General features: G+C 41.0%; 2 protein-coding genes across 3 annotated transcripts; both read left to right on the forward strand.

Annotated features, from left to right (window-relative positions):
• Window positions 1–626: 626 nt before the first annotated feature.
• Window positions 627–12,363, forward strand: osbp2a (oxysterol binding protein 2a). Its single transcript, XM_063478631.1, has 14 exons — window positions 627–1,097; window positions 2,043–2,248; window positions 5,265–5,515; window positions 5,657–5,825; window positions 6,556–6,676; window positions 6,767–6,833; window positions 6,916–7,053; window positions 7,153–7,398; window positions 7,532–7,652; window positions 7,804–7,907; window positions 8,469–8,564; window positions 10,149–10,333; window positions 10,444–10,664; window positions 11,000–12,363. The coding sequence occupies exons 1-14, from the start codon at window positions 937–939 to the stop codon at window positions 11,137–11,139; spliced, it is 2,226 nt and encodes a 741-aa protein (XP_063334701.1). The 5' UTR covers window positions 627–936; the 3' UTR covers window positions 11,140–12,363.
• Window positions 12,364–15,912: 3,549 nt separating this feature from the next.
• On the forward strand, window positions 15,913–23,253 carry slc35e4 (solute carrier family 35 member E4). Of its 2 annotated transcripts, XM_063478633.1 has the most exons (3): window positions 15,913–15,987; window positions 16,901–17,517; window positions 20,371–23,253. In XM_063478633.1, exons 2-3 carry the CDS (start codon window positions 16,920–16,922, stop codon window positions 20,907–20,909), a joined length of 1,137 nt encoding a protein of 378 aa, XP_063334703.1. In that variant the 5' UTR covers window positions 15,913–15,987; window positions 16,901–16,919; the 3' UTR covers window positions 20,910–23,253. The 2 variants fall into 2 exon arrangements, with proteins under 2 accessions (XP_063334703.1, XP_063334702.1); XM_063478632.1 differs by lacking the exon at window positions 15,913–15,987 and having other exon boundaries at window positions 16,544–17,517.
• Window positions 23,254–23,906: the final 653 nt, after the last annotated feature.

Raw genomic sequence — 23,906 nt, forward strand, 5'->3', positions numbered from 1 at the left:
ATGAAACATCCAGAAGCACAGAAGGAATATAAAGAACACTGGACTACAAAAAGCAGACGATGATCTGCCTGCAAATAAAGGAAGTCTATGATTATATTCAATATAGGTGGCATGAATGTAGACAGGACAAATCACAAAGAAGGGAACATAAGACAGAAAGTAAAACTGACAACAGAAGAGAAGGAGAAAACAAAAACTGCTACTTGACATACTCAATATAAAATAAGAGGACTGCATATAAGCTTGAATATCTGTTAAAGCAGTTCCACCCCATTTAATAAACTCTGGAAACGCCCCTGACAGGCACGTAAAGAAGCAACGGTGTCCTCTTTCGGCGTCACGCTCGCGGTGCACCTGAGGGGCCATAAAGGAAGTCATCTTTTAACTCTGAATGATAAAACTTCTGCCTCCGGAGTGTGTTTCTGCTCACAACCCCGACAACAATTTCTAAATTAAGACTTCTGTAAACCGCGCGGATTAAATGTGATTCGGTGGTTTTGCAATGATTTTCTGCAGCAATGTAGAAATATGCCATATGCCACACGCGCACGCGCGCACACGCAAACCCGCATCCATATGCTACAACCCTGCGAGAAGGACGTCATCACCCCCCCTCTCATCCTCTGCCTCTGTCCCTGCACGCAGTCAAAGTGCAACCTCTGAGTAGTTTCGTGCAATAATATGCTCTGTTGTTCCACCCTGGCTCCTGAAACAGCCGACATTTTCAAAGTGTCTCCGGGTGGAGGGGCACACTGCCTCATCACCACACAGCTGCAAGCAGGCAGTAGCTTAAGCGAAGGGTACAGTGTTGCAGTGCAATAATCTGGCTCACTCGCAGCTAGCTTATCGGTACAGCTGTTGACTGGCAGCAAGTCCACTGAAACTGCACCGACTCTCCTCCGTCCATCCCGCCGGAGCACCGGCCGAGAGGGGCAAATGAACGAGCTGGTGAAGAGTTTACCCTCCCCGACTCTGCCCGGGCTGCACCTCCCGTCCCTGGATACCCACAAAGGCTGGCTCTTTAAATGGACCAACTACCTGAAGGGCTACCAGAGGCGGTGGTTCGTGCTCAGTAACGGCCTGCTGTCCTACTACAGGTGACGGTGATTTACTCAGTTAATAATATCAGAAATAATAATGGAAGCTGTTAGCAGCATGTCAGCAGCGGAGACAGAAATTATTTTTATTTAAAAGGAAATTAAACTTATTTGCATACCTTATCTGGAGGAAGATGTTTAGTAACAGCAGCCTAAATAAATAAATAAATGAAAATCACATGAGTCATAACTACAATGAGATGACCCGTGAACGATGTTAAAAACTATATAAGTTTAAACATGGTGTCTAATAGCACTTATTACGTCTATCTATCTATAAATAGATAGATGCTGTCTCTAAGAATAACTTTATTGATCCCAACAGGAAATTCATATTTCTTGAAATATCATATCATAGAAGTCTTCTATAGTATTATATTCTATAATAGAGTGCTAGATATAGTAATTATTACATTATTATATATAATAAGGTAATAAATATCTATCTAGTGAACAGCAATCTAGTCTTTCTAGAGGGACTGGCCCACTATCTCAGTAGATATGTAGCATAATACAACTAATAATATATAACATAGTATTCATATAATTTTATATGTAGTCTCTATGTAGATAGATAGGCAGACAGACGGAGAGACGGACAGATAGATAGATAGATAGATAGATAGATAGATAGATAGATAGATAGATAGATAGATAGATAGATAGATAGACGGACGGACAGACAGAAATTTAGCCTTGTAAGTCATGCAAGGCAAAGCTCTCATTGTTAACCTACAGTACATATTGTCCAGAGTTGTCTCCTGAGGGAAACTTAAACTTGTTTGGTATGACACTTATTGCGACTCTTTTAAAACTGAAATAAGTCAAAAATGGAGCTGCTCCATTTTGTAAATGGGGCACATCAGCATGGAGCTGAGCAGAGAGGCTGGTGTATTCTTTTATCTTTTTTGTTCTGCTGTTACACGCTGCTGTTATTCCCCTCAGGACTCAGGCAGAGATGGCACACACTTGTCGGGGAACAATTCCCCTGGCGACGGCGCACATCGAGGTGGGCGACACCTGCCACTTGGTGTTAACCAGCGGAGGCCGGAGTTACCACCTGAAGGCCACCTCCGAGGGAGAGTGCCAGAAATGGGTGTCAGCACTGCAACAGGCCAAAGCCAACGCCACTCTCCTCATGCATCACTCAGGTGAGACAGGCATTTTATACTTTTTGTGATTCGTGTTTTTGGACGGTAAATTTTAGTGTAGTGTTAGTGTTACTGGTCTGTCATGGTACCTTTATTTTATGGGGTTTTTTTGTTTTTGTTTTGGGGTTTGGGTATTTTGGGGGGAATTTAAACAAAAACACCCACTGAGTGTCCCAGAATTTGCACTTTAAAGGAACAGCATGGTTCAGCCAAGAAGCTCTGAAGCAGTCAAACTAATTTTAGCTGTAACCTGAATGCAGGCTGACACAACCAAGACCCATTTTCCTAAATGCATATTATATTTCTACACATTCTCTGTGCTGACTTTATAGTTATGTAAATGGAAGGACACAAGGTGGCAGTGTTATTCAGTATGTCCTTATGAGAACAGTCCGTTGGGGGCAAGGGGTGTGATTAAAGGTAAAAAGAGGAAGCTGTATTTAATCTTGTCATATTAAATTACACCTCACCTTCAGCTATGATCATTCTAATACTCCCCTTTTTTTTTTACCTTCAGACAAATAGAGCATCTTTCTGTTTTACACAAATGCAGAATCACACATGCAGCTACCGCCACCTACCCTCCCCACCATGCTGTCTCCTTTCTCCCTCCCTGTCTCCTTCACTATGACGACAGTGAGCGCTGAATGAAATGACCTTCCTGTAGACTCCTCCTCCCCTTTCTGAAAGCAGGAGGGGTAAGAGAAAAAAAAAGAGAGAGCAGGAGGGTGTGAGCATTTTCATTGAAAATATTTTTCCACTATACACTCTGTGGACAATAGGAAGACACGAGGGCAGCCTTTTTCAGTGAGTGTGTCACCTTGTAAGTAGCCTGCTCATTATATTACCAGTGGCAGGATTAGAAGTGAGACAGTCGCCGTGCATTTGCTTGCATGCTTTTTTTGCATCCATGTATGCATTAGTAATCATAGCTTTATGTTTATGGAGTTCAGTAAGTTGGGCAGTCCCTTTAATTTACTGCACATGCACAGCAGAGCCGTCGTCAACCGTCTCTGTGGACGTTGCCTAGTTCGATTTGAGGTCTGCAACACCCAAAAATGTTGTGTAAAATGTTCGAACTCGGAAGGACTGATGTGTGAGATGTACATGAAATACTGGTTCAAATATAGAGCTTAGCCCATTTACACTGTTTTATGCATTTTAAGACTTCCAGAAATGGTCTTAAAGTGCTGCTGCTCCATGTTTTTGGGTAATTATTTTCATCATAGATTTATATTCTATATATTATGTGTCGTTCACACAGCTGTGGCTGATGTGCTTGTGTGCATGTGTAAGAAGAGACAGTGCCTTGTGTTTTTTGGTGTGATGTGATTATAGATTATCATCGAGTGAGCTTTTTTCATCTGGGCTCATTAGCGGGACAAATTAATTGGCTAAAAGTGGATTAGAACAGCATCTGTCTGTCTTATAATAGCTATTACTAAAAGCTTTAGGCTCCTTTGAAATATGTATAAATAGGTGTGTTGTGAAAAAATAATGTTTCCAGCTGGTGTTGAAGACAAGATGAAAGCGTGAGGATGAATCCAAATAGCCTGTCCTGGAGCCGGCTTTCAGCACACACAGTCAGACTTTAAATGGTTTTTCCATACTGAGGAAACTTACAGTGCATCCCCTGATTTTTAACTCTCTCCTCCCACACTGTGTCCATATTGATGCTCCCGCTATCACCTGTGGGTGTTTTCTTTTATTTTTTTTAATGATTCAACGATGAGTCACCAATTGAACTCTCCAAAGTCCTGTGTGGAAAATAACCAGTCAGTGCACAGACTAGACCAGTATCCCTCTGCCCTACATGTATACTGTTATTCTATGTCCGAGCACTTCCATATAAAAACATCGGATGGCAGATGGCCTCAGATCGCAGATTCATAGCGTCTTAACACCTTGAGCTCCACCAGTAGAGTGCGATTATTCTCTCTCTATATATATGTGGGTCATGAAACCATTACAGATGCCTGAAGGATTTTTCACCCTCTCATTTTTAATCTTCTCCTCCAGAGACGTTGTTAATCCACTTTGCCCTGATTGTTTTCATTTCTTTGCCCCTTTAGATTGAAGTAGTTTATGTCTCGTACATAGGCAAGGTTTTCTTTCAAGCACAGCAGGACCTAGAAAAGTTTCATTGCATAGGATGGAAGCAGTTACATGAACTTAAAGCTGGGTTGTTTGTTTTGGCATTTATTGCTCACTATAGATATGGGTCTGTTTTTATAATGGATAAGAAGCTTTAATAGAGCACAGAATTGTGAGCAGGTGCATCATTCAATCTTCAGAGTGCTTATGCAAAGAAAATGAATATAAATGGTATATATATATATATATGTGTGTGTGTGTGTGTGTGTGTGTGTGTGTGTGTGTGTGTGTGTGTGTGTGTGTGTACATATATATATAAGCAAAGTGAGGTACAAAAAACTGTTACGCCTAACTTTCCATAAGTGAAAATGGGACTGTAAATGAGATACTTTCAGGTAAAAGCAAATCTCTCCATGATGCTTTGTAATTAGCCCAGTCTCTTTACACTCCTCCATTAAAGCTTCAGACTGATGGTTTGGCTCACTCCAGCAAATGGGTACAGAGAGAGATAGTGAGGGGGAGACAGAGGAGAAAAGGGTAGTGCGTCATCTTTTTTTTTCTCCTTCTTCCTCTAAAAATAGCCTTGCCTCCTGATTGCACAGACCTACGTTTCCAGGGCAACAGTGTTCATTCACAGCTTTCCAGTGTTGTAGAGAGGAAGGTTTGTGGTGGATCAGGGTGTGAAGTGTTATTATCTTCCTCTAGCCAGTCCCCATTAATGCTCTCTCAGCTTGTCTCGATCTAAACTTTAAATGCATTTCTCAATCTGCCATTACATCCCAGTGTGCTGTTTACTACACCATCGCAAACACCCACTCTGTTTACATGTAATAACCTCTAATGATGCTATTTTAGTAAATGAATAAAATTCTGTCCTGGCTCAATTTTTTTTTTTTTTTTTTTTTTGCATGTGTGTTTGAAGATGACTCGGGGGATGAAGTCCCAGTACCTCAGGAGGATCGTACTCTAACCCAAGGGGTGCTTAAGACTCTGGCCAGCAAGCTAGATGACCTGAGCACCTGTAATGAGCTGATAGGAAAACATGGTGCTGCCCTCCAGCGCTCCCTCAGTGAACTCGAGGACCTGCGTGGATCCACTGACAGCACAGACAAAGTGAAAGCCGTTAATGAGCGAGCCACCCTCTTTCGCATCACCTCCAATGCTATGATCAATGTGAGCCATTCAGTTCTCCCCCAGTATGTAGCCACTCTAATGGGAGGCTAGCAGAAATGCTTTTTTTTTTTTTAACAAAGGGGGAATGGAGCTTGAGGGTGCCGCCCGCATTCTTTGATGTGTTTTGTGTTCACACCTCAGGCTTGTCGTGACTTTGTGGACGTGGCAGAATCTCACAGTCGGAGGTGGCAAAAGGCCCTGCAGCATGAGAGAGAACAGCGTCACCATCTGGAGGAGACCATCGAACAGTTAGCCAAACAGCACAACAGCTTAGAGAGAGCCTGGAGGGAGAATCCCACCTCATATACAGGTGAGACTCTGTCTGTCTCCCAGACATCCTGTGTCTGTCCTGAGCAAATGGGCCTCTTCAACGGGTGGTGCACAGACAGGTTACTTGAGTTAGACTTTAACCTTTTTTTAAGCACATTTATCTACAATCTGCATAAGAAACTACAGTAACCAAATAAACTATTATTTTAGTGATTTTTGGTTTTTCTGATGTAGTTTGTTATGTTTTACTGTTTTTGTGATCAGTGTTAATCTTTGGGAGCACATTTTTTCTGTTTGGTATAAATTATGCTAACAGGTTAATGGTTACAACCTGAGCTTTGTGCACAAAAGTAACAAAGCAGCCAATGTTGATGTTGAAGTGTAGCTTCAGTGTTTGTTAATCGTCCCTGGGCTTGTGCGTATGTGTCTCTGAGCATGGAAGGCCTTATTTTGCATTGCACAGAGTGTGAACACAGAACACCTACAATCATTAACTGCTGTAAATAACATTTAAAAGGTAAATAAGACATTTATATGTTAGTTATGTGAAATGCCTCATGTCAATTAAAAGCAACCCGCAAAGCAAACATTACGAAGCTACTAATAGTTAAACAACTTCTTCATACCGCTTTGAGGCAAGTATTAATGAAAGTTTTATTACCTGAAGCAAACATGCAAGTCTTTTTAGTCTCCGTTATTTGCTACTTCCTGTGTGGATGTAGAGGATGTGCAGGACTCTCAGCTGACCTGTCCTGTGCTTGCTGCCGTAGGCGTGGAGCGATCCCAGGAGGGAGATGCGAGCGACGAGAATGACGAGGCAGAGTTCTTCGATGCCATGGAGGACTCACCTGCGTTCATAACTGTGACTGCTACTGGTAACATAGAGCACAAGTGAGAGGCATCATCTTTACACAGTTACTGTATGTCTAACCTGCTGAGCTATTTTTGTGAATGTTTTTAATGTTTGTTTTTTTCACTTAGGCGCTCAGGAAGTAATCAGAGTATGATGAGTGGAGGCGTGCCCAATGACTGGACTCACAATGAGAATGTACGTCACAAGAATACGGATATTAATGAAAAACACTTTACTGAGTAGCCCTATTCATCTTAGCTTGTCCTTTTCTCTACAGGACACCTCAGGCGCAAACCACATGCAGCTACGAAGAACAAGGCGCAGCCGTATTCCTGACAAACCAAATTACTCCCTTAACCTGTGGAGCATCATGAAAAATTGCATTGGGAAAGATCTATCTAAGATACCCATGCCTGTAAATAGTGGACAAATCTGCATTCCCCACTAATGAGCTCTACTCAAAGCTTAATGTGGCGGGAACTTAATTAGATGTGTATGAAATGTGCGATTGCAGGTAAACTTCAACGAGCCGCTGTCGATGCTCCAGCGTCTGACTGAGGATCTGGAGTACAGTGAGCTTCTGGACCGGGCCGCTCGCTGCGACTCGTCCCTGGAGCAGATGTGCCTGGTGGCTGCCTTTTCTGTCTCTTCCTACTCCACCACAGTCCATCGCACAGCCAAGCCTTTCAACCCTCTGCTGGGGGAGACTTATGAGCTGGATCGACTGGATGAGTATGGTTATCGCTCCATCTGTGAGCAGGCAAGGAAACACTTAATTACTGCGTTTATGCGTCTTTGATCACATTTTATAAACAATGGAGAGGAGAGCAAACACCCAACATATTGTGCTTATATTGGCTCTACTGACACCAGCTGATACAATTCACTTTCAGGTTAGTCATCACCCACCAGCTGCTGCCCACCATGTGACATCACAGCGAGGATGGACCCTGTGGCAGCATATCACTATTGACAGCAAATTTCGTGGGAAATATATTTCAGTGGTGCCGTTAGGTAAGAAGCAGTCAGAGGGGAACTTGCAGAGATAGTGTTCACAATGACAGTCACTTTATATGAGCACAAATGCTACTACATCTGAGATCTGATTTATAAATACACTGAAATGTCTGCGTGATGTTTTGTATGCATTTCTTTTTTACCATAGGAAACATTCACCTGCAGTTCCACTCGAGTGGAAACCACTATGTGTGGAGCAAAGTGACTTCCACAGTGCACAATATTATTGTAGGGAAGCTCTGGATTGATCAGGTATGTTCCTCTTGGACAGTAGTTCGCAAAGCTTTCTGAAGGTCCTTTACATTTTTTCTTTATGTATTAGCTTCTTTTTCATTCATTTGTGGACTAGTCTTTGTAGGTTATCATGTTCAGAGGAATATTGTTTATGCTTGTTTGTTTATTCCGTTAAAATAGACCTATGAATTACTCCAGGATAAAAAAACAACCTGAATGAAGGGATTTAAATTGCATCTCTATGTACTCTATTTCTTTTTGCTAAATCTCTTTAGTCAAATCTATTTAAAAAATATAGATAACACAGTTTGACAGGCAGAAAATAATAATTTTGGACCAACAGTGACAATATTAGCTGAAACTTGGCATATTCTTAAAAAAATCTGGGGAAACTGAACAAGTGGTAGGCCTAAACAGGATCCACAGCAAATGATTTGAAAGTAATTTCCTTAAGAAATAAGGAAAACATCCAGCAAACAAAAGCAAGAATGAAAATTTCTTTTTTTTCCACGCATAAAGGAAAGTAATTTTAGTCACTGTACGCTTTTAAGTCACATCTGTTTTTTTTCTTGTTGGCAGTCTGGGGACATCGACATTGTAAACACCACAACCAAGGACACCTGTCGTCTTAAATTCTCCCCCTACAGTTACTTTTCCAGGGAAGTCCCACGCAAAGTAAGTCTCTGATGAACTAATAGACAACTACAACATTAACACAGTCTTACATTTGCCGAATGTCTACTGCTACACAAGCCCTTTTGAGAGAATCTGTAATACTGTTTTAACAGATACAACTTTCTCCTAATATTGACTAATTTTGAATATTGAAAAAAATGGATAACCTACTTAAAACAAGGATTACCAACCTTACAGCTGGAGAAATAAGAAAAAGGACGGCATAAAGTGTCAAACTAACAGAACAAAAGCCTCGCTTTAAGGGCTATGATGTGTTGAAGCACTAAAGATCATAAAGCCAGCAAAATTCAGGAGGGGTGGCAAAAAATGTGTGATAAATTAAATACATTTAAAGCACATTTTAAGTACGTTGAACCAAACAACAGTTAAAAAAAGATGAAAGAAATTTCAAAAGTAAAAGATTGCAATATTTCTATTAATATTCTCAGCAAGAGCCAACAGCCAGAGAGAACTGGGAACAGATTAAAGTAAAATATAGTCTTACAGTCGGTCTGTAGGCCTTTTCTTCTAACCCAAGAGGTTACACAGAGACAAAACACATGGCTGAAAACTCCATCTAGCAGCATATCTCCCTTTGGAACGCCAAATTGCCTTTCACGGTTCTTTTTCCATGAGTTATTTTTCTATTTCTGCCAGCCTTAAAACCAGTAACACGCAGCGAAAATCCCCCTTAATGGAGAAAAGCAGCAGTGTTCAACAGCCCTACTAATTTCCAGTGCTGATTTGTGTCTTCACTTTATGTTGTGGAAATTACATCTCAGTAGACTGAGCTGTCAGGTTTAACCAGAGCTGACGCATCAGAGGGATACGACTGCTTGCACAAAGAGAGAAACCAGCTTCATCCTTGTTATGACAACTTCTTTCTATTCCTAAAAAAATTCCTGAATCACTCCTGAATGAAAATACCTTCAACTGTCACTCTAGGCTGTCTAGCGTTCAGCAAGGGCATTGATATCCCCAGACACCCCGAACCATCACAAATATGAAAAACACAGTCATACACAAAACAGATGATTAAACATATTTAATTGAAACACTTAAGTGAATAAGGTTATATAACCTGCTTATCAGTATTCTATCACACTGCATAATAGAACATAGAACAAGTAACTAACACGAATAGGAAAACAGGATCATTAAAAGAAGAAGAAATAAGAAATAAGAGAGGATCAGCTGGGTCAGACTCGGGCAGACTTGACCCCATCTGAAAAGCTGGCTATCCCCCTAAATGTTTTTCACATGATTTCGGAGGTCATCTAAGGTACTGGCAGGATGTAAGGGCATGGGTAAAATAAATTCTTATCACAGGCAATGATATTAATTAGGTATATTTTATAAATCCCAGTAATGCTGTTTCTGTGGTATGCAACCACGCTCTCATTCTCATATGGCTTCCCAGTCGCACGTCATTAGCTAGTGCACATGCAGTTTCATAGTTGGACATTTTCAAACAGCAAAAACTGAAACTAAAATGGATTTTAAAAAAAGAAAGTAAATAAAAAACCTAAAGACCCTGATGAGAGCTGATCTCTTCTTGTGTGCTATGTTCTTTGTTATTTTTAGGTGACAGGAGTGGTAGAGGACCGAGAGGGCACAGCTCATTACATCCTGTCCGGAACCTGGGATGACAAAATGGAAAGTGCCAAGATAGTGGATAGCAGCCAAGGATGCGGAGGCTCCGAAGGGAAACAAAAGACGGTTTATCAGACTCTTCCGCCCAAACTGCTGTGGAAGAAATATCCCCTTCCGTATATAACACATTTTGTGCTCCATCTTAATGATTGAGTGTGTCGGTGTGCTATTTCTCCTTCTCGGTCTGCATCTTTTGTCACACTGAGTTCTCTAATCTGTCCTCCAGAGAAAATGCAGAGAACATGCACTTTTTCTCCTCTCTGGCGCTGACCTTAAACGAGTCAGAAGAGGGCGTCGCACCCACTGACAGTCGCTTGCGGCCAGACCAGCGGCTGATGGAGGCAGGTCTGTGGGATGAAGCCAACAGTCAGAAGCAACGTCTAGAGGAACGACAGAGACTGGAGAGGAAAAGAAGGGAGGCGCAAGCTAACCAGGCCCTGGAGGAGGGTGAGTGCAAGGAAATGAACAAGAACAGTGATGACAAAGACTTTTCTGGCTTTTGCATCATTTGTACCAACCTTCAGAACAGATCGAGCAGCTGTTCAGAGCTTTATTTTGCAGTGAGCTTATAGCAATAACAGATTTTTCCTTATTTAGAAACCAAGAGCACAGGTGAAAGCTCTGTTGTTATAAAATGAGTGACTATTGATCTTTAGCTTTGGTCAACAGCTGACAAAACCTGACAAAAACTTGCAGTAAGTGGCAAATTTTACAATATTTAGAGTCTATGAAGAAAGAACTTTGCAATATCCTGAAAATGAGCACATATGTTCTGTCTTCAGGGCAAGATATTGAGGGTTACCAGCCACTGTGGTTTGAGAAGAGGACAGACGAGACAGGCGATAACATTTATATCTACAAAGGCGGCTACTGGGAGGCCAAAGACAGACAAGACTGGAGCCAGTGTCCTCAGATCTTTTAGGACAACATGCCTCTTGCACCACAGCATCAGCCAGGCTGAGGGTTTCCACGTGGTTTAAGGATACTCTGAAGGATGGAGAGTTGTGTGTATGAGTTTGGATGTACATGTGTGAGTGAGTGAGACAGCTAATCTCTCCAGGGATTTTCAAGCACAAAAACATCTGGTTCCTAATTTACTTGCTCCTGCTCTGTTATATCTGCATTTCCAAAAATGCATGGCCTCAGTATAAGAGAGTTAAGAGCTGCGAATAATATATACACTAAAGGGAGTTCTGCGAAACACACGTCATCAGGTGTGTGTGGGGGGGATAATTCTAGGCTGAAGACCGATGTCTTATTTTCTTCAAAACTCGCACAACTTGCTGAGATCTCCCAGTGATGCTGGGTTTTAAAAGAAATTTAGCAGGACAAAGCCTTCTTCTGTTCTAGAAGACTTCAAGACCAATCCCTATGATTTCTTGGTGTTCTTTATTAATCTGTTTCTCAAAACTGCACAAACTGCAGTTTGAAAGGATTAACAGTTATTGTCTGACTGGCCTCTAAAGAACAGTCACTCCACCAAATCTTTTTACAGATAATTGCTTTGTCTCCCATAATCTTGAAATTACAGTATGTCCACCTCCATCACTGTTACATTTAAGTCAGTAGCAGAGAGCACCACACACCCACTGAAAGCACTTGAATAATGTCTTCACTGACCCTGGAGGAGCCTGAGTGTGAGAAAATGACTAAAACAACATATTTGTGTAATCTCAGCTTGGACTCTATATAAAACTCTATATTCAAAAAAAAGTGTGCTTAAGCTGAAGATGCTGAAAGGTTTTTGCCTCATATCAGACAAAACTGCCAGCTCATTAGATTGCATGATATTATTTTCATTGCCACCAGGGGCTTCCCTAATCAATTGCTAACACTTGTAAACAGCTTGAAAGGAGTGTTAGTCCCACTCACGGCGATAATCGCTCGTTCTTCCACAGCAGTCATCTGGACAGGTTTAACTTTTTCTTCCAGAGAAACTGCTGTTTCACATCAAAATGCCTAATGAATCAACTGCAATGGACTGATTTTAAGGTCTGGATCCAGCAGCAAACATTTACCAGGTAGGGGAAAATCGAGTTGCAGTGTAGGATCCAGGATTTTTGGAGCTCCACCATTACCAAGGACTAAAATTTAGGATGTTGCTGCTACGGCTGCATCTGTTTAACTTTTTATTTTTTTAAATTAACTGGGGGGGGGGGGGGGGGGGGTTTAGCCAATCCCATGTGGAAAAGAAATAGTAAAAACTTGCATAAGATGTGGCCTACTTCATATAGTAAATCATATAAGGCTTATATGATTTACTCATGAAAGTGGCCACTTTCTCATTACTTTCATATATTGTTTTAGTAAGTGTCCAAAACATACAAGTTTCATTTATATAATTTTTCAAGGGATCTTATATCTGTTTCACTCTTGTATGCTTTTCATACAAGTTTCACACAAGACAAATACAAACTTTATAAGATTTATATATATCTTTTCCATATGGGATGTCATACTCCCTCTGAGTATGCTGGCTTTCAGTCCAAACACATGCTTGTCAGGTTAAATGGCTGCAGGTGAATGTGAGTGTGATTGGTTATCTGTTTCCATGTGTTAGCCCTGCAACAGACTGGCGACCAGCCCAGGGTGTCCACCAGTTCTCATCCCGCCAGAGCTGGGATAAGCTCCAGTTTATTTCTCAGCAGGTCTCAACAATAACACAACTGACACTGACAGAGAGGGTTTTTTTATAAAGTCCCAGACTTTGTAAAAGTGAAGTAGTACATGAAGCACCTGGAGGAGCCCTTCAAATATCTTGACACAAAACCGTAAGAGTTGTAAGTATAAATCTGCTAATCTTGGGATTTTCCTCAGCAAGGGATATTATTGCTGCTGGTGGCAATTTTAGCCTTAATTATGTAACAGAATAGCAATTCCCTAGTAACCCCCACATTGAAACAAAAAAGATTTTGTACAGATTAAAACGGTTCTGCGGGTATACCTCCAGGTAAATTCAACTGAGTAATTGTTTTTAAAATTAAATTTACCCATTATCAGGGTTTACCATTGTGGCAAGTACCAATGAACATGTTCCCTTGCTTAAAATGGTTGCAAATGACTCTATTAGTTATTTGTATGTTAAAAATTGTTCTTCATTTGCGTTATGTTAGCAATAAGAAATGCTGCACGGTCACTTGTGATTTTAAAAAAAACACTCCCCAATCAGGGAGGTGTTTTATGCAGCCCAAATATTAAGTTGTATTAACATTATTTCATCATATCACTCAAAAACATTACACTTGCTCACGTTTTTGTGCGGAGGCAAGCACTTGTGTAAATTGGTAGTAAATACACTCTATAACCTGTTTATTTATAGTTTACTGTGTATTACAGCGGGGCATGATGCACAAATATGGCTGCCTGTTTAGTTTTGGCCTGTAAATAGCTAGAATATACTAGAAATAAAATCGTAGTATTTGTAATCATTTGAAGAAGATATACAGTGCTTTAACATCCATGTTGTCATATATTAATCTCTATTGTGTATGCATAACAAGTCAAGATTGTATGCCAGCTAAGGAGATGTTGGGTAAATTAAATAATGAATCTTAAGTTTATAAGCGTACATAAATGATGCAATGAGATGTTGATCAAATAAAGCACAATGTCATGTTTACCTGACAGGACATGCTCTATAATTTAAAGTCCACAGCAAAGTATAGCTATGCATGGTTTTAGACTGCTTGTGCATTAGGCCTCTTCACCTAGCTAGCTGTTTGTGGATTGTTACTGAAACACCTTTTGTGCCCGACTGCCTCAGAAATTTTACATTTTTGAGCTCAAATAAAGACTTAAAGCTGCCAGTGTGCAACTGTTTACTGTCACACCAGTGGTTTTTATAATCTTCTATCAAACAAAGCACAGGTAATAAAGAAGAAAACAGAGTTTGTCACAATGCTTTAAAGTGGGTATTTCTGTCTGGAGCTTTTCTTGAGTCCAAAGCAACAAACACGACACTGGAAGCACTTCCTGTCCTGATCTACAAAAACATGTAAAAAAAAAAATGTATTAGTTGTTTAGCTAATGTATTTTACTCGAAAAGAATCAATAAAAAGTAAAAAACTGAATTTCCTCATGTGCTCAGCCGTCACTCGTACATGAACTACATGGATTTACGAGAAGGTTTACCCTAGAAACTGAAAGTATTATTTCTAAACTCCACCTTCTTTAGAAAAAAAATAAATTAAACATGCAAGTGTAATTGTTTTGTTGTACCATTGCTATAGTGATGATGAGTCATGGAAAGGACATTTGCATATTTTACAAGTGCACATGCAAACTAACCTTTAACTCATTCAGCAGCACCTGAAGTAATGCACAGAGTAGAGCAGTGGTGTAAAAACATCCCTCCAAGTACATCCTGAAGTCTTACCCAAGATTTTTAGAATAAAACTGAACCCATAAGCCCCAGTGAAAGATGCTCTCTTACAAATTTGCTCATTTCATCAGCAATCGTTTACAAACCAGATGATGGGCAGCCTGTGATTGACAGATGCAACAGTGTTCAACATTTTTCCACGCTCACTGTATCTACTGTCATGCAACTGCATGTGCATTAAAGTTTAAAGCCCCTGGCAGCAGTTCAATGCATGTATGTAGACATGGTCAAGATGACACGGTGAAGAATCAGAATGGGGAAGAAAGACATTTTAAGTGACTCTGAATGTGGCTGGTTGTTGGTCTGAGCTGATCTAAGTATTTGAGAAACTGCTGATCTACTGTGACTTTCCCCCACAGCCATCTCTGGGGTTTACAGAAAATGGTCTGATAAATATAAAGTGAGCAGCAGTTCTCTGGGTGAAAATGCCTTTTAAATTCCAGAGGTCAGAGGGGAATGGCTAGGCTGTTTCAAAGTGAAAGGAAGGCTGCAGTAAGTCAAATGACCACTTGCTGCACCCAAGGTATGCAGAAGGGCATTTCCGAATGTACAACATGTTAGAGCAGATGGGCTACAGAAGCAGAAGAGCACACTAGGTGGCACTCCTGTTAGCCAGGAAACTAAAGCTACAGTTTACACCAAACTTTACAGTAGAGCTCTGAAAAAATTTCGTTAGGTATTGATTTCTGCTGCAACATTGAGATGGCGGCATCAGATTTTTGAGGCCTAAGGTCAGAATTTGTAGTTATTTATTAATTAACTAACCTATCCTGTCCGGCACCTTCAGCAAGCACAATCATGGTCTGAATGCACTGCTGTGCAAAAAACACATTTGCTTTTCAAATAGGAACTCTATTCAATTTTATCCTTTGTACTTTATATATATGCATATATAGCGAGAGTAATAATTCAAAAAGAACTGATACCCATCTATCAAGGTATCAGAGAGTGAGAGAGGTGTGAGAATCATTCCTACTGTTCTCTATAAAACTGTACAACAACTCTTCTTTCTGTGACTGGTGAGCACTCCTGTCAGGCATAAGATTCAACACAACTATTTTTGTTATACACCTTCAGCCGGTTTTTAAGATTGGTATGGAGTACATATTGCACTACTACAGTTTTTTTTAATCCTAGACTGTACTACTTTTATTCAATTATTCAGTTCTTTAACCGATCTGACCCAGTTAGGATTAAGTTGGCTGGGCTAAACGGAGCTCGTGAACTAAAAATGAGTGTGACACTCCCGGTCTATGACATACTACACAAACACAGTTAAAAACAGTGGCATTGCCCTTTAAGTGAACCGTCCAATGACACCACCCGGCTCGGCTTGGCTGACAGTTTGGTGACCGAGTGACGGAGATTTGGGGATGCTGTCAGAACAAGGTAAAAGCGGCGAAGCTCCTATTCTGATCAAGTATCTCTGAGGTGTATCTAATTGGTTTCTAACTCGTCGCAAAGCCTGTAGGATAAACGGGTGTTTCCTTTTTTCCTTAATATTCTTGTAGCTAACAACCTGCTGTTAGCTAACACTGCGGTTTAGAGTCTCTAGCTAGCGTTAGCATGAGCATAAAGGCATTTAGCCGTCTGGTGTCAAGTGCCAGTCCACTGTAGAGGTCAGATAACTTCAGACACATTACTGTTAAACTGTGTGAGGCTGTCGACCCCTCTGTTTTGGCTGAAACTGTTAAATTTAATGCGCTCAGGGCCATGAATGAAATGTTGTCAGAGTGCACTGGACTTAGCGTTATATGTCGCTTCTGATGTCAGGTTCTCGCTCTGCTTCTCCAGAGCTGGGGAAAAGATGCTATTTGTAGCCTGCATAAACGAGAAAAAACATAATTCCCCTGATTTCATGTGTAGATTAATACTTATAGGCTTTAAATGACAGGCGCATGGCATGCCTCATCGTGTTTACAGCTCACTGGCTCGTCACTTGCGGTCCTTTTGCTGCACGTCGGGATAATAACCAATCCAGTCATTCCCCGTCGTGTGTGGGAAGGCGCGGACGGTTTTCCAGCCCGCCCTGAGCTCCTGTCCTCCGGCTGTCTTACTGTTGGATAATGTCATATTGCCAACGCAGGGGTGTGTTACACAATCAGGCCGTCATGTAAAACAGAAACACGTGTCTATAGGCGGTGCTGAAAAACGCACTTCTGTTTTTTACTGGGCAACAAAAAGACCGCAGAGTGGGTTAAAAACAGCTGCCTCTCGGTTATTTTCGCAGCTTTCAGCCGTTTTTATCATCCATTTGTGATTGAGATGAGAGGTGCGAGCTGAACATGTGTTTTCCTTACAGAGAGGACAATGATACGAACATGATCAGCGCCGATGGCTTCTCAAAATGCGAGGCGACCCTGCAAGAGACAGGGAGGAGGAGGAGGAGGCCACCCGCAGAGATGCTCCATCTGCTGTCAGCTGTCATTGTTTGGCTGGTGACGGGCACCACCATCTCCAGTCTCAACAAATGGATATTTGCCGTTTACAACTTCAGGTACCCCCTGCTGCTGTCAGCTCTGCACATGCTGACAGCCATAGTGGTGGATTACGGCCTGATCAAGCTGCAGGTGATCCGCCACAGAGGGGTCGGAGAGCAGGACCTGACCCCCAGCGCAAAATGTAAGGTGTTCCTGTTGAGCCTGACGTTTTGTGCCAGCATCGCCTTTGGAAACATGGGTCTGAACTATGTCCAGCTGTCATTTGCACAAATGATATACACTACCACCCCGCTTTTTACCCTGGCCATCTCCACACTGATCCTAGGCAAGCAGCATCACATCATCAAATACACAGCCATGATGCCCATCTGCCTGGGAGCGTCTTTCAGCATTATGGGAGAGGTCCAGTTTGATCAGACTGGCTGCTTCTTTGTGTTCGCAGCAACCATGCTGAGAGGGGTCAAGTCCATCCAGCAGAGTGAGTACCACTTTCTCTGCATCACTGTCCCGTTTTGCCATGCTGGGAAGCTGACATGTTGTTTTGTCCCGTTGCTAAAGGAAACAATAACCCAACTGACATCAGGGAGCATTTTAGACACTGCAGCCGTCTGCGGTCCTGGAACTTCTTAGAAATTTGGTGATTCACTTCTCCGTTCATAAACGCACCCTAGCATTAAGGTGGAATGGCACATTGGCTGGTTTTTCAGTTGCTAGGGGAACGTGATAAATAAACACATATGTTTTTGTGGTATGCCCCAGTGACTGGCTGATCTGTTGTATGTTTATGTTGGTTCCTAATATAAACTTTAATTTCATTATGAAGATGATTTTATCTTCTTTACATTTGCTGCTCAGGTTTCCATTTACTGAATAAGCTTTTGTACAGTCAACATTTCAGAAAATCCACCACAAACCGAGAAGTTTTTCAATTACAAATCAGTTAAGTTTAACACTTTGGTTCTTCTCTGCAGTCCTGTGTGTCCCTCACTCTCTAACTTTCCTATCTAGCTATAAAGCCATAAAATGTCCCAAAAATAATAATAATAAAGGCCAGATCGTTGCTTGATTTTGTTAAATCTTCAAAAGATTCTTAATAGAACCTTAGAATTCTTGATTGGATTATCTAAATGAGGTAAAAATGAATGGCTTTCAGTTGAAAAATCATGCAAGAGATTCCTTTCTTAGATTGATGTCATGTGGACTAACTTTTGCCCTCACTGCATTTGTCCGGTGTACTCGTTCACCTAATGTTCTGAGCTCTCACTGGAGCTTTCATTACATAAATTGCTTTAAAGCTGCAAACCGATTGCGCCACAGATCGGTAGCTTAGCTTCTGCAACGTCATCAGTCTTCATAAGAATGTGGCTGTCAGAGAGGGACAAAAAGAGTCTCTAAACACACATATAAAGAGAGGCCCTGTCTTTAGTCTGTTGCAGAAGCAGACATGCAGGTTGCTCAGAGGAATGTAATGCTGCACACTTTGTTCCTGGTGGAGCAGAGGTACAGGCACGCTCATAACCTCAGGGGTCATCACTTTAAATCCCTTCTTAACAAATTGCAGATGTGTTTTGCTTGTTGCTTTGTTTAAATGTTGAAAGGAAAATGTAGGTCCTGCTTTTGCTTTTGGGATGTAATATGTAAACGATGTCCTGAACATTTTATTTTTAATCATGGCTAAAATTTTATGCCCTCAGATGTTGTCTCAGGTTTCAAGAAGCTATTTTAAGCCTCTTACGCATGTTGTCGCAACAGTTTATTTTTCTACTCTGACACACTTTGTTAGGGCATTTTTTTAAAAAACATTCAGCATTTAGAGTTTTGTTTTGTTGTTTAACAGTAATGTGTTTTATTTTCCGCTGACATCATGGCGTATTACACAAATTTCCCAAAAAGGAGATTTGCATAATGAGCTTCTGACGTACTTTTCGCTCTCCTTTTGATGGACACCTTTTTCAGTTTGCTCATAAAATCACAAGGACCTACTGTTATGAAAGTACTCCCTGTGTTTTTGCTAGGAAATATGTCTGAATCGATTGGTAGCAAAAGTATCTTTTGTAACCAGCAATGTTACAGTAATACAGATTTTTTTGTTGCCTGTTGCAGCTGCTCTCACAAATTATGGTAACTACATAGGCTGTATATAAAGGCTGGACATAACTACAACACTGGACTCATTTTAAAGGCTCTAGGTTAGCATTTGACCCCTGTCACGTGAGCCAGACCTGACCAAATATGGACGAGAGAGTGGAGCATTAGCTTGTGAGTTAGTGCTAGCAGGCTCTGTTAGCATGCTATGTCCATACAGCTTTCTGCTGCAACACACTGATAGAGATATTTGATAATTAGACTAATAAAGCACTAATTTTCCACTTACCACAGCTGATGCACAAGCTTCTGGGATGCTCTGCACCTCATAGCAAGCCAAAACATTAGTAGACCATTAAACATGTTCCAAAAAGTAGGAACAGCACAAGCATGGCGTAAAAGCTCCGGCTCAGTGAGGCACAGCAGATAATCATCACCTATCTGCGATGTTATGAAAATAAAAACTATGAAATTTATCTGGTTATATCAGACTGTAAACATGTGGTTTAGTGTTGTAATTTTCAGCAACTTTTGGCATGGGAGTCTATTGGAATGTACTGCTTTAAGTGGTCGTTAAAGGAACTTCACTTCAGTGTTGACTTCCTTTTCCAGCTTGCCTAAAACACACATCATTACATTTTGACAGACTGAAGGGTAATAGCCATTTGAATTGTGTGTGTGTGTGTGTGTGTGTGTGTGTGTGTGTGTGTGTGTGTGTGTGTGTGTGTGTGTGTGTGTGTGTGTGTGTGTGTGTGTGTGTGTGGCATTACTGTTACAACAGATGCAGCTGTCACAGAGAGATTACAGATGTAAATATAAAGTTAACCAGATAAACTGATTCTCCCTGAATGAGTACAGATCAGGACATTGATGTGACTAGATAAGCTTGAAGTGTTTCCTCTTTCTATTGCAAAGCCTCTGCGTACTTTCATTTGTATACACGTCTTTTCTGTATACGCAACTCTTTATGTGCTGGGGTGGGGGTTTGTCGTCACCAGTCTCATCAGACCGTTGATGCACCTGCAGCTCCACGTTGCTGTTATTGTGCAGCATCTCCAGCACTTACAGCATGTGTGGGACTATTAAAATGAAAGAACTGCTGTCATGTTTTTTAGCTTGTGACACCGCTAGCTGTGCCTCAGTATCTTTACTTTGACCATCTGGGCAGTGCTTAGTTTTCTGTTTTCTGTATGGGAATATGTGTGTTCTGTTTGTAACTGCTGTGTACATTTGTCTGTTTTTGTAGGTATTTTACTTCAGGAGGAAAAGATCAACTCCGTGTTCCTGCTGTACCTGATGTCCATTCCCAGTTTCTGCATCTTGGCCATAGCTGCTCTTGCCTTGGAAAACTGGGCCATGCTTGAGTCGCCGCTTCATTACGACCGCCACCTGTGGGTCTTCATCTTGCTCAGCTGCCTGGGCTCGGTCATGTACAACTTGGCCAGCTGCTGCGTCATCACGCTCACCTCGGCCGTCACTCTGCACATCCTCGGCAACCTTAGCGTGGTGGGAAACCTGCTGTTGTCTCAACTGCTCTTCGGCAGCGAACTGTCGGCCCTGAGCTGTGCCGGCGCAGTGCTCACGTTGTCTGGCATGCTCATCTATCAGAACTCAGAATTTATCGTTAGCTACCTGGATGCACGCAGGGCCAAAGCAAAAGGCTCCGTACGAGTGGATTTTCACAGTGCACGTGGAGAAGACTCGGTTAAAGCTAGTGCGTCTGATAAAACATATCATCCCCATCATCAGGGCACAGACAGAAAACAGGAAGACAAAATGGACTGAAAAGAAAAAAGGAGTTGTACCCTAGTGTGTGACTTTATACAGCTATAGTGTCGCCAACAGTGACAGATGTTTTTTAAATTTTTTTTGACTTCCTCACTGTGCCACTTTATTTATCTCCTATTCACACAGAACTGGAGTCTGCAGAGAGGAAAAGTTGCCTTTTTGCATTAGTAGTACTATTATTATTATTTATTTATATTTCTTTGGTTCACAATGAAGGTAATGTTTTTTTGTTTTTTTTTGCCCTTATCCGTGTCACATATAGCCTATAGCGGTATATGCATGCATGAGCACACTGAACTCTTTGATACCTCATCAGGTATTCACACTGTCACTCTTACTACTCCACTGTGAAAATGTTCTCGTATCCAGAGGGCTCTAATCAACGTTTTGGGTGTCTGTTGTGGATATTATCCGCTATAGTAAAGCCTCATAGATTTGGGGGGGGGGGGGCCTCAGATCTGAACGGGCACAATTTGTAATAAAAAGCTATATTTATGGTACTGTTACCTGACACTCTCCCGGCCCTGTTGTGGTAAGGGACTGGGTGTTTTTGGCAGCTTTTTTATGTAGACATGTAATGTGGGTAGCTTGTTAAATAAAGGCAAAGGCACTGCTGTTGTGAGTGTTGGTAAGTTATGAGTATGGATAGAGCTGACACTTCTGTGCAATGCCACACCACATTTCCTCTCCTGAAGCACATTTTTAATAAGAGGCTGTGTTTCGTCCTACTATATGAACGTCAGTGTGGCTTTCCACTTCAGGCCTAAATTTTGTTCTTGCAACAACCTGGAAAGACGGTCTCTGTAGAGCTAGTCCAATTATTTTCAACTTTTACAACGGCGCACCGATAATTAGGTTCACAAGGTCTCTAAGGAGTGTCACTCAACCTTAGCTGGCTTTTCCCTCTGGAAGACCCGAGGAGGGAAATAAAAAGACTTGAGATGTACTTTAAGGTCGCTTCTTAAATCCTAACCTTTGTGTCATTGTTAAGCCAGCACGTCTTAGAAAAACTGACTTCTTTTAAAAAGTGTTCCGTTTTCACTCTCAGTATTTAAAAAGCATCTTACTATGACATATTTTATCCCCCCTCTGATATTTATATGAAAGAAAATATTTATTTTTTAGGGCCTTAGCAATAATCAGAGGGGGTTTAATGCTGTGGAATTTGGTCCTCAAGTGTCTTGCAGCTGTATACATGTAAAGTTTGAGTGTGTTAAAGCAGACGCTTGCATGCTTTTGCTCCAGAAAGCATCCAAAATGTCCTCGGATGCTTGTTGCACACCTTCCTACATGCACGGTATGCCAAATGTTTACTTTAAAGCTTTTTTTGTTTTTTTGTCTTGTGAAACCTGTTCTGTCAGTGACCAGATACGATCAATGCTCATGTACAGTGTGAGCTCTCAAAAGATGAAAACAAAGCCCTGTGTGGAAAAAGGCTCAATATGACACACCAGTTTTTTCAGCATGTTTCACCGTAAGAATAAAAGCAAACAACGCCGCATGTTGATTCAGCTGAATAACATTTCAAGGATGTCATTCATGAAAATTACTCAAAACGTGTAAGATGCTTTTATAATAACATGATCAGTTGAAAATGGTTGCATTTAATTTCTTTTGCAGTGTGTATGGCTTTACTGGTTTTATATTTCTTAATAACAGCACTCACATTTAAAAGTGATGTTCAACAGATCATTTCACTGGTTTTAGGCTACTGTACTGAATACCTCAACTCTTAAACAGGACTTACGCCCCCTTGCGTTCATAGGACTGAGATCAAGCAGCTTTTCAATAGTCATAAAGAATCCACAGCGAGGGAGATCGATCACAGATAAAATAGTTCATATTTACATTTTGACAATTTAATAATCGGTAAGCTGTAGTTGGTTTGCAGGTTTATGATCTAATTTCACAGTCTCAGCTCTGTTTGGCAGGTTTGGCTACTTGTTCTTGTCATGTTTGAGAAGATTATGAGTCTGGAGAAGATAAAAAACAATTCAATTGTTGCATTGACACGGTACGAAGACGCCGCTTAAAAAACGCCTACAGTTCCTGTGTGCATACTGGGTTTGATTGTTTGCAAAGCTAGTTGGATGTAAATAGTTATTTTATTTTGTTATGTATTTTATAGTCATATGACTGGTTGAAACTATACTGGTTCAGGAATGAAATGTCTGCCTCATGCCTTATTTGGACATACTGTAGATGAGAATGCAGTTTTGATGAATGCTGTAGGTGTTTTTCTTGTTTACGGGCAAAGATACGGCTCATCCATGTACATGTGACCTGCAAATGTATGAAAAGAAAAAAATGGACTGGTATAATAAAATAACAAAACCAAACACCTCATTTCTGAATTGCCTTGTTCTTGAAACTGCATTCATATCTGAAATGAATTCAACACCACCTTCCTGTTTTGTGGTTAGAGAGACCAACCACATCCTTTGTAATTGATGTAATTTTATGCTTAGGTTGGGTAAGTGAGTTTAAACTGAATTCTTAAAACAGTCTAACTCTATCTTAGAAGACATTAGCATTTTTTTACTATTGTAAATACATTTATTGGATACTTTATTAGCCACACCTTGCTAGTACTGTGGACTCCCTTTTCCTTTTAGAACTGCATTAATTCTTCATGATATAGATTCAACAAGTTGCTGTAAACATTTCTCAGAGATTTTAGTTCCTATCGATATGATTGCATCACAGAGTTACTGCAGGTTTGTCATCTAAACATCCATGATGTGAATGAGGGGGATGGCCGTGATCAGCCATACACAGGTAGGCTGTGTTGTTGGTGCGAAGTGGCTCAAAATGTGCCAAGAAAATGTCCACCACACCATTATACCGGTAGCAGCAGCAGCCTGAACCATTAAAACAAGTCAGGATAGATCCATGCTTTCGTGTTGTTTACACAAAACCACGACTCATCAGACCAGGCAACGCTTTTCATATTTGCTGTTGTCCATGTTTGATGAGGCCGTGGCATCAGTATCC

Source organism: Pelmatolapia mariae, linkage group LG7, assembly GCF_036321145.2.
Source record: "Pelmatolapia mariae isolate MD_Pm_ZW linkage group LG7, Pm_UMD_F_2, whole genome shotgun sequence".
In the NCBI taxonomy this organism is placed as follows: Eukaryota; Metazoa; Chordata; class Actinopteri; order Cichliformes; family Cichlidae; genus Pelmatolapia; species Pelmatolapia mariae.

Coding starts and splice junctions, on each gene's coding strand:
- osbp2a (XM_063478631.1), top strand. CDS start 937: ATGAACGAGCTGGTGAAGAGTTTACCCTCCCCGACTCTGCCCGGGCTG. Junction 7,054..7,152: donor TATCTAAGATACCCATGCCT/GTAAATAGTGGA, acceptor GTGCGATTGCAG/GTAAACTTCAACGAGCCGCT. Junction 10,334..10,443: donor TGGAAGAAATATCCCCTTCC/GTATATAACACA, acceptor TCTGTCCTCCAG/AGAAAATGCAGAGAACATGC.
- slc35e4 (XM_063478632.1), top strand. CDS start 16,884: ATGTGTTTTCCTTACAGAGAGGACAATGATACGAACATGATCAGCGCC. Junction 17,518..20,370: donor GGTCAAGTCCATCCAGCAGA/GTGAGTACCACT, acceptor CTGTTTTTGTAG/GTATTTTACTTCAGGAGGAA.